The following is a 9,005-nucleotide window of genomic DNA, read 5'->3' as shown; positions in this document are numbered from 1 at the left end:
TACTTTAGTTTGCGGTCGCATTTGGTGACGCTTAAAAAAAAAACACAAATAACACTAAAGTGTGAAGTTTGAAGCGCTACTCCAGACCGCCGCGGATCATAATTAAAAGGCGAGGAATCCTCTGCGAGCTCTGTTGCAATCTCGAAGAAACTTGACTAGAGGGCGGTACTAACGCACACCCGGCCAATAGCAGAGCAGACGCCAGGGCGCTGCGCCAATCAGGACTCGCTCACAGCTCACGACGGTTTGTGTGACCCACGCCGTCCATGTGAGGACACGCCAGTGCGTCCCGGGTGAAGCGATACACCCATGAGTTACAGCACGCTGTTATTGTCCCGTCGTGAAATCATCCGCACATTAAGATGAAGAGAAAAGGTTCAACGTTAACGGAAGAAAATGAGGTTTGTTTGTACTCCTGTCTTCACTGATGAAAGGTTTATTGTAGTTAGTCTTGTAGCTCGTTAACCTCGGGGTGAGTCCGTCAGCCCAGCCAACATCTGGACGTTTATTTTCATCTTTCTAGTAGTTTCGTGCTTCCGAATTACAGGGATTGCACTATAATGACATGACTTTAGTGCAGCAGTAATTAATTCGTAATTGGAAGTTGCTGGGATACATGTAGTTGAAGCACGGTCTTCCTGTTCATCATCATCATTATTATGGTCTGTGATTGTTACATGTCCAATGTGTGCTTCAACACAGATGGAAACGTCCAACTCCTCTCGGGTCGAAGAGCGACAGAGCGCAAAGGGAAGCAAAATGTCCAAGAAGAAAGTTGTGGCCCCGGTCGCTGGGGACGGTGTGTCTCCTCAGCTGTCCAGAGGAGAACTGTACAAGGCCCCCACGGTGGAGGAACTCCATCAGCTGAAGGAGGCGGAGAGTCTCTTCCACTGTAGTCTGCTGAAAATGCAGGTGAGTGGAGCTTCGTGCGTGCGTTGCGTGGCGCATGTTCTGATGGACCTTTTAGGTCTATGCGAATGTGCCACACGTACCACATCGCAGGCCATTACTGTATGACCCCGTATTGTAATGTGACTGGTTTATTTGACCCCGTATTGTAATGTGACTGGTTTCTTTGACCCTGTATTGTAATGTGACTGGTTTCTTTGACCCTGTATTGTAATGTGACTGGGTTCTTTGACCCTGTATTGTAATGTGACTGGGTTCTTTGACCCTGTATTGTAATGTGACTGGGTTCTTTGACCCTGTATTGTAATGTGACTGGGTTCTTTGACCCTGTATTGTAATGTGACTGGGTTCTTTGACCCAGTATTGTAATGTGACTGGTTTCTTGCGGACGGTCTGCAGATGGAGGAGCTCCTGAAGGAGGTGGCACTGAGTGAGCGCCGGAAGAAGATGGTGGACTCGTTTGTGGAGACGATCACGGACCTTCTGCGGTCTGTGCCCGCAGGTCCGGTGCTGGAGGTTCGTACGTGTCTTGCGGACCACAGCGTTCTCTGCACTAGCCTGGTCTCCTCCCCCGGCACTGTTCTCGCTTGACCCGGTCGCGTTCTGCCTGTCTTCCCAGGTGATGGACCTGTCGTGGTTAGCGAGCTCTGGCACTGCTGTGCCCTTCATCATGGTTCCTGAGGCAACTAAAGGCAAGTTCCACATGGAGCCGCCTGCCTCTGTCAACCTGATCGGCAGTTATCCGCTGGGTACCTGCATCAAACCAAGAGTTTCTGTTGACCTGGCTGTCACGATTCCTCTAGTAAGTAATAGCCCCTTCAAACCAAGCGACCAATAACATGTAATATGTAAAAACCAAGCACTTTTGTGAAGTGTATCATGTGTAAATTGTGTGTTCGTGTAAAGTGTATATAATACACAAGTCATGCAAGGATGGAGTTGATCAGCTATAATGTCCACACCAGGAGCAGGATCACTGTGTTTGACCAGATGATTTTCCCATCAGATCTGACTTGATCCAGGATTCTTATCTGAACATAAAAGCCTTATGGCCCTGACCAATGTGGTCACTTTGATTCTTGCTCTTAGAGTATCCTGCATCCGATGGACAGCATAAACCAAAGATACTCTCGGAAGAAGGCATTGTATCTGGCAGGGCTGGCCCAGCACCTGTCCGCATCATCTTCAGTGGACACGCTGCGCTATTCATGCCTCCATGGCGACAGACTCCGCCCACTTCTAATTGTCACACCCTCAGGTATATAGGTCCTGCTCCTAAACGGTCAGCAGTTAGAGCTAAAAGAAATGTAAGGATTTCATCACTCAAAGCTGAATAGGTAAATGTGCGCCACTGCTCCCCCTGCAGGTAAAGAGAGCAGCAGCATCACGCTGCGAATTCACGCCCTCCCTCCTCCAGACTACCTCAAACCAAGCCGCTTCCACCCTCAGAAGAACAACGTCCGGACGGCCTGGTTCTCCGGCCAGGACGCTCAGCAAGGTGAGCGAGCGCTTTAAGCCCCGCCCTGCTCCTGCCTGACACCGCTGGCTGGATGTTGATTGGTTGTTGTTGTTTTGTAGAGATCAGTGAGCCTCCCACTCCGCACTATAACAGTGCCGTGCTGGGGGACCTTCTGCCCTGCTCCCACCTGCAGTTCCTCAGGGCCCACGCAGACCAGTGTCCTGCGTATGGGGACGCTGTAGCTCTGCTCAAGGTCTGGCTGAGACAGAGGGAGCTGGACCAGGTACGCCGGTGCCGTCTAAAAGTTCACCAGCGCATCGCCCTGTTCCTGTCAGTCCTTTAACCCCTGTAATCCTGTGTTTGTGTGTTTTAGGGAACTGGGTGTTTTGGGGGCTTCTTGGCAGCCATGTTAATGGCTTATCTTCTCTCCACACACAAAGTGGGCAAAACCATGAACGCCTACCAGCTCCTCAGAAACGCGCTGCACTTCTTGGGTAAGGGCATGTTTTCTTCACCTCTCCTTGCCTGTGTCCTGTTTTTAGCTTGACCATGTTTACCGAAGCCCGCGATGGCTTCCTACAGAACGTTTGGAGGCAGGTTCCCTCACTGGACCTGAGGTTGGGCTAGTGAGAGGTTCCATTGAGTCACCATCAACATCACAGTTTCCCCCAGGACCGGGAGTGACTCATGTCTGGGACACGGGCCCCTGCTATGTAGACGTGGTAGAAAGTTTGTCACTTTTGTTTTCCTCTCTCAGCCACCACAGACCTGACTGAGAATGGCATTACGTTGGCAAGAAGTCCTGACTCAAAAGCGGTGAGCAGCTGTGTTTTTGATTTGGGTTTTTTTGTTTTTAGTCATGATGCAGTTGTATAACTGTCTTATTCCTTATTCTTTAGCCTTCCCTGCCCGAGTTCCACAGCGCTTTCCAGGTCGTGTTTGTGGACCCGTCTGGGCACCTGAATATGTGTGCAGACATGACAGCCTGCACCTACAAGCAGGTGAGCGTTCTTGACCTCCTAATCTCCACCCTGTGTCCAGTGGCACACCACCCGTCTTTTAATTGGGAAGGTTCTGAATGGCGGAGCATTCTGATTGGTCCACAGATCCAGTATGAGGCGTCGCTGTCTCTCCAGTTCTGGGACGATCCCACCCTAGACGGCTTCCACGCGCTGCTCATGACGCCCAAACCTATGGTCAGAACATATGACAACGTCTATCAGTGAGTGTGACGGTGGAAGCCACTTGGCACTGAAGGTTTTCTCAGGTTTGGACTTTATGATCAGAGATGCAGTCCTGGAGCTGAGGTACATCTGTCTCCCCCTCAGCCTGAGTGACCTGGTGAAAATGCAAGCCTCCTGTAAGAAGCTCGGTCTCCTCGGGGATCTCATGGACCACAGTGGGAACTACGTCACCGCCGTGTTGCCCTTCATCTTGTCCCTCCTGCAAAAAGGACTCGGAGAAAGAGTCCATCTTCTTACTCACTCCCTCCCTCCAGACCCTGAGGTAGACGCCCAACATCTGGTGGCCATCGTTCATAGAAACGTCCTCCTGATTCTGTCATGGCATTAAGGCAGCTCTGTTGTGTAGTATAATCACTGTTGTGGCCTCCTGTCCATTTGTGTAGTGGCCGGTGTGTAGTGAGCCCCCAAAGCATAAAGACCAGCCCCCACTGGCCATCGGTCTGCTGTTGAACCTTGAGCATGCGCTGTCTGTGTTGGAGAGAGGACCTCCGGCGGACAGCCCTGAGGTGAGAACGTGTGAAGAAGATGATTGTGAGGGTGGGTGATACTGGGTGGGTTGGTGGGTGGATGCGTGCGTGCGTGTGTGTGTGTGTGAGTGTGTGACTCTGCGCTGTGCTCCCGTACAGGCGTGTGAATTCCGCCAGCTGTGGGGTTCCCGCTCGGAGCTGCGACGCTTCCAGGATGGAGCCATCACGGAGGCGGTGCTGTGGTCCGGCTCCTCCACCTCCCAGCGGAGACACGTCCCCCTGCAGATCATCACCCACCTGCTGCATCTGTACGCCCACCACGCCTGCACCACCTCAGCACAACGGAGCGCCTACGTCACAAGGCGCTAACGCTGCTCTCTCTCCCTCCCCAGGCACGCGGACATCCCCAAAACCAGCGTGCGCTTCGTAGGGGCACAGGTGGCCGACGTCGTCAGGGTCGGAAATGACGTATGTACTAACGGCCGGTTGGCGATTGGCGAGCCCTTTACGCGACCTCGGTAGGGGAAGCGTTTGAGAAGGCGTGCTAACACGGCGCTGTGTGTCAGGTGAGCACTACGGGGGAGGAGGAGAGCGTGGAGGTGGTCCAGTCCTTCGACGACCTGAGCCGGAAGCTGTGGCAGCTGGAGGGCCTGCCTCTCTCCATCACGTCCGTGCAGGGGGCGCACCCCGCCCTCCGCTACACCCAGGTGAGCCTGACCCCACCCGACCCTCCCCGGTCCTGCCTGAGCCTACAGCTGTGTTCACCGCCGTTGTCCTGGGATCCTGTAGGTGTTCCCGCCTGTCCCGGTGAAGCTGATCTACTCGTTCTTCAGGAGGGAGAAGGGTTCCCGCGTGTTGCTGCCGAAGGAGAACAAACCCTGTCCGTACTACCTCACTCCCATTAAAGGTCCGTCAGCAGTGGTTGGGTTGTTTCCACCGCAGTGTTGGAAGTTTTCCTTCCCGGCTGCTCGTGTTCAGCGCGGTTCTCTTTCCCCCTCTGTGTTCAGTCATTTGCCACATGGAGGGGAGTGGGAAATGGCCCAACGATGCTTCGGCCATCCGCCACATCAAGGCGGCGTTTCACATCCGTCTGGGCGAGCTGCTCCAAGCCCAACACAATTACACGTCCCACCCCTCGCCCACACACTTGGACGTGTGGAAGGTAACGCACACGTTTCACGTGGTTTTTCTTTATTTTAATCAAATGTGTGCGCTCACGTGTGTGTGTGTGTGTGTCCACGTTGGCCTTCAGGACGGGCTGGTGTTTCGGATCCAGGTGGCATACCACAGGGAGCCCCAGGTTCTGAGAGAGAGCGTGACCCCAGAGGGCATGCTCATTCATCGAGACAACGCAGAGGCTCAGGGAGTGGAGCTTGAGACACAGCACAAACCCTTCCTAACCAGCACCCTGCACGGGTACGGACACACACACACACACACACACACACATACAGCCGTGTGTTTGCAGTCGTGCTGAATGTGTGTGTGTTGCGTGTCAGTCTTCAGCAGCAACACACGGGGTTCGGCGCCGTGTGCCGTCTGGCCAAACGCTGGCTGGCCGCCCAGCTCTTCAGCGGAGACGTCGGAGAAGACGCGGCCGACCTGCTGGTGGCCTCCCTCTTCCTGCAGCCCGCCCCCTTCACCCCTCCCTGGTAACTCCACCTCTCATCTTCATCCGTGCTCTCATTGGCCAGAATCCTTCACAGCCCTCACAGCTGATTGGTGTTCTGGCTGAAGACGGCTTTTCAATCAATCAATCAATCAAATTTTATTTATATAGCGCTTTTTACAACAGTTGTTGTCACAAAGCAGCTTTACAAGTGCAGAGTCCAAACCCCCAGTGAGCAAGCCAAGGGCGACAGTGGTAAGGAAAAACTCCCTAGTTTTTTGCATGAGGAAGAAACCTTGAGAGGAACCAAGACTCAGGGGGGGAACCCATCCTCCTCTGGCCGACACCGGTCACCATGACAACAACAACAATTTAGACAGAAAGAAATAAATAAAAGGAAAAGATGTAGTATTGTCCATCATGGTGTAGGCTTATCCGGTCAGGCAGTAGGTGGCTGGCACTGGATAACTCGCTTGTCTCTCCTCATCTCATTTTTCCTCGAGCAGGCGGGCAGCCATGTGGAGAAAATAAAACAGGGAAAATTAGCTCTGTATGAGGACATATACAGGACAGATGAAATTAAACACATTTCTGGAGTGTGGCAGCAACTCTGGCATTAAGTTAAACTATTACAGCCTAGCTAAAAAGGCAGAACCAGAAGGTAACACAGCCTTGGGGGCATTCTGAGACAGTGGCATCCAATGGCAGTGACAGGACGACAGCACCAGCGCCCCAGTGTACCATAAAACCCTTCATCTATGAACCCCTGGATCTGTACCTTTATCTAAGGGGGGATACCTTTATCTTTTGCTCTCCTTGCCTTCAGTTCTCCTCAGGTTGGCCTTCTTCGCTTCCTGTACCTGCTCTCGACGTTCGACTGGAGGAACAGCCCCCTGGTGGTCAACCTCAACAGCAAACTCACAGGTCTGCATCGTTTAAAGCTTCCCAACGTTCTCCCCCGTCTCCAGCCGACGCCCCGGTCTCACACGATGTCGTGTCGTCTCTCGTAGCTGCTGACTACACCGAAATCAAGAACCACTTCATGACATCGAGAGAATCTCTTCCTGTGATGTTCATCGCTACTCCCAATGACAAGACGGCCTCCGTTTGGACCAAACAGGGTCCTTCGGTACAGGTCTGTAAAGACGATGGTTGTTTTGTTACTGGACGAGGACCTCGGTGGTGGAAAGTTACTCATTCCTCGTCTCTCTGTAGATGCTCCAGCGCATCGTGACGGTTGCGGCCGAGAGCTTGCGCGTTCTCGAGGCCCAGCTCCTGGATCCTGTCCAAAAACCAGACATCCGGGTCTGTGTCCTCACCTCTGAAGTTTGAGTGTATCGGAGTGTACCTGGATGCTGAGGGATGGTTGAGGTGTTTTTTTTTTTATGTTTGTTTTTTGCATTATTTTTACCTCAGGTGGTGTTCCGACCCCCACTGGACATCTATGATGTTCTGATCCACCTGAGACCTAAACAGGTCCCTCTGGTAGGCCAAGCTGTGGACCCCAAGGCTACCAAATTGCCCCGGGGGGCCATAGAACAGACAGGGGTCGGTTCAGGGGGGTCTTTTCCTGTTGTCGACTTCAATCCGGTGAGGCAGTATGTGTCGGAGCTCAGGGTGAGTTTCTCCCTCCACCCAACACAGACTTGACTATACATCTGTGATGGCAGCGGTTGACTACGTCAGCCTGGGTGTATGGATGGGGCTTCTCTGCTGACGACAGCCTGTGTTTTGTCCAGGACGCGTTCGGTGACGTGGCCCTGTTCTTCTACGACCCGTATGGTGGAACGGTAGTCGCCGTGCTGTGGAAGCCTCATGCTTTTGTTCCACAGCCCTTTAAGGTTGGTCAAGAACACAAAACTGGCCCGACGAACCCAACGTGGCCAGACTTGACGGTGAACCTGTGGCAGTTGATGTCTCTGTTAATTTCTGTTCGTGTCTGCCTGTAGACGTCACTGATGAACGCTCGGCAGGTGAAGGTGTCTGATGGCACAGCCACCACTGTTCCCAACGTGGAGGCCATTGTGCAGGACTTCCACATCATGGGAGAGGGTCTGGTCAACAAGGTGGAACTAAAGACTGAAAAATGGGCTGTCTGAGACCTTGAAGACATCATGGAAACAACTGTCATGTTTTATGTATATTTCAAAGTTCTTAAGTGTTAATGTGGAATTTTCGTATAAAAAAGATGGTCATTTATTAATACTGTGGTTGTCGTTGTGTTCATTTTTAAAGTCAAACCCAGGCGTTGATAGTCACTAGGGCTGTGTTTGAAATAGACTACTACATACTGGATACTGCATACTGGACTCAGTATATACTGGATACTGCATACTGGTCCTCGTAGTAGTATCATACCTGTCAAGTGTCCCGTTTTGGCCGGGACAGTCCCGTATTTTACCGCTCTGTCCCGGCGACGTCCCGTATTTTTATTTTCCCGTATTTTCAGTTTTCAATTTTTATTTTTTTAAAGCATTCATGTGCCGCTCCAAACAAAATTCTGTCACTAGCCTCGCGAGAAGTGCCACCCAGACTACTGCAGGTAGCAGTTCTCGCGAGGCTAGTGACAGAATTCTGTTTGGCGCGGCACATGAATGCTTTAAAAAATATATAAATTAAAACTCGCGGGTTTAGTGTCGACAGTGGGAGCAAACGTGGAACAACAAATTAGGATTTAACGAGAGAAGGCAGTCCTGCCTAAAAAGCTAAGCGTACGTGTAAGTACCTTGACGAATGCGACAGGGAATTTATTTTCCTAAAGAGGAGCATGAAGGGGCACAGCTACTCATTCTGTAAGATATGTAGCTGTGATTTTAGTGTCTCTCATGGGAGAAGGAACGATGTCCGTCAGCACGAACAATCTGCCAAGCACAAACGCGGACTAAAGGCACAGAAATATGCCCAGGAGATGTCCCCATTTGTAGCTAGAAATACCACTAGAATTTTTTTATTTGTAGTTCAAAACATATTTGGGGTGTTTTTTCTTCACTTTTGACACTCCAAAGATGTTTTCGTTTCTCCTACAGCCTCGATTGCGGCTATATGCAAATAACTGATTATGCAAATTAGGCGATGACGTCATATACGGGAAATGTCCCGTATTTTTAAATACAAAACTTAACAGGTATGAGTAGTATGCAGTACAGTTTCCAGTATGCGACAAAAGCAAACAGCGTTGCATGATGGGATGCAATACACCACGAAGATAGCTCTGTTCGCGTACTGGAATAGTTTGCGGAAGTAGTAGGTCATCCGGGTATGTTTCGCGTACTGGAAATTTTCATTTTGGTCACATACTGCATACGACATACTGATTT

At 51.3% G+C, this 9,005-nt stretch overlaps 1 protein-coding gene across 1 annotated transcript; it reads left to right on the top strand.

Annotated features, from left to right (window-relative positions):
* The first annotated feature begins 174 nt into the window (after window positions 1–174).
* On the top strand, window positions 175–7,902 carry nol6 (nucleolar protein 6 (RNA-associated)). Its single transcript, XM_076998089.1, has 26 exons — window positions 175–401; window positions 703–912; window positions 1,309–1,425; window positions 1,529–1,711; window positions 1,999–2,167; window positions 2,276–2,407; window positions 2,488–2,651; window positions 2,742–2,862; window positions 3,126–3,184; window positions 3,268–3,369; window positions 3,475–3,590; window positions 3,697–3,874; window positions 3,996–4,118; window positions 4,239–4,387; window positions 4,472–4,547; window positions 4,646–4,786; window positions 4,869–4,986; window positions 5,087–5,241; window positions 5,332–5,495; window positions 5,579–5,731; window positions 6,515–6,612; window positions 6,699–6,823; window positions 6,904–6,993; window positions 7,105–7,305; window positions 7,428–7,529; window positions 7,638–7,902. Exons 1-26 carry the CDS (start codon window positions 363–365, stop codon window positions 7,785–7,787), a joined length of 3,435 nt encoding a protein of 1,144 aa, XP_076854204.1. The 5' UTR covers window positions 175–362; the 3' UTR covers window positions 7,788–7,902.
* Window positions 7,903–9,005: the final 1,103 nt, after the last annotated feature.

The sequence above is a fragment of the Brachyhypopomus gauderio genome, chromosome 3 (assembly GCF_052324685.1).
Source record: "Brachyhypopomus gauderio isolate BG-103 chromosome 3, BGAUD_0.2, whole genome shotgun sequence".
In the NCBI taxonomy this organism is placed as follows: domain Eukaryota; kingdom Metazoa; phylum Chordata; class Actinopteri; order Gymnotiformes; family Hypopomidae; genus Brachyhypopomus; species Brachyhypopomus gauderio.
The sequence above is the reverse complement of the archived record's forward strand: the minus strand, read 5'-3'. Positions and strand labels throughout refer to the sequence as shown.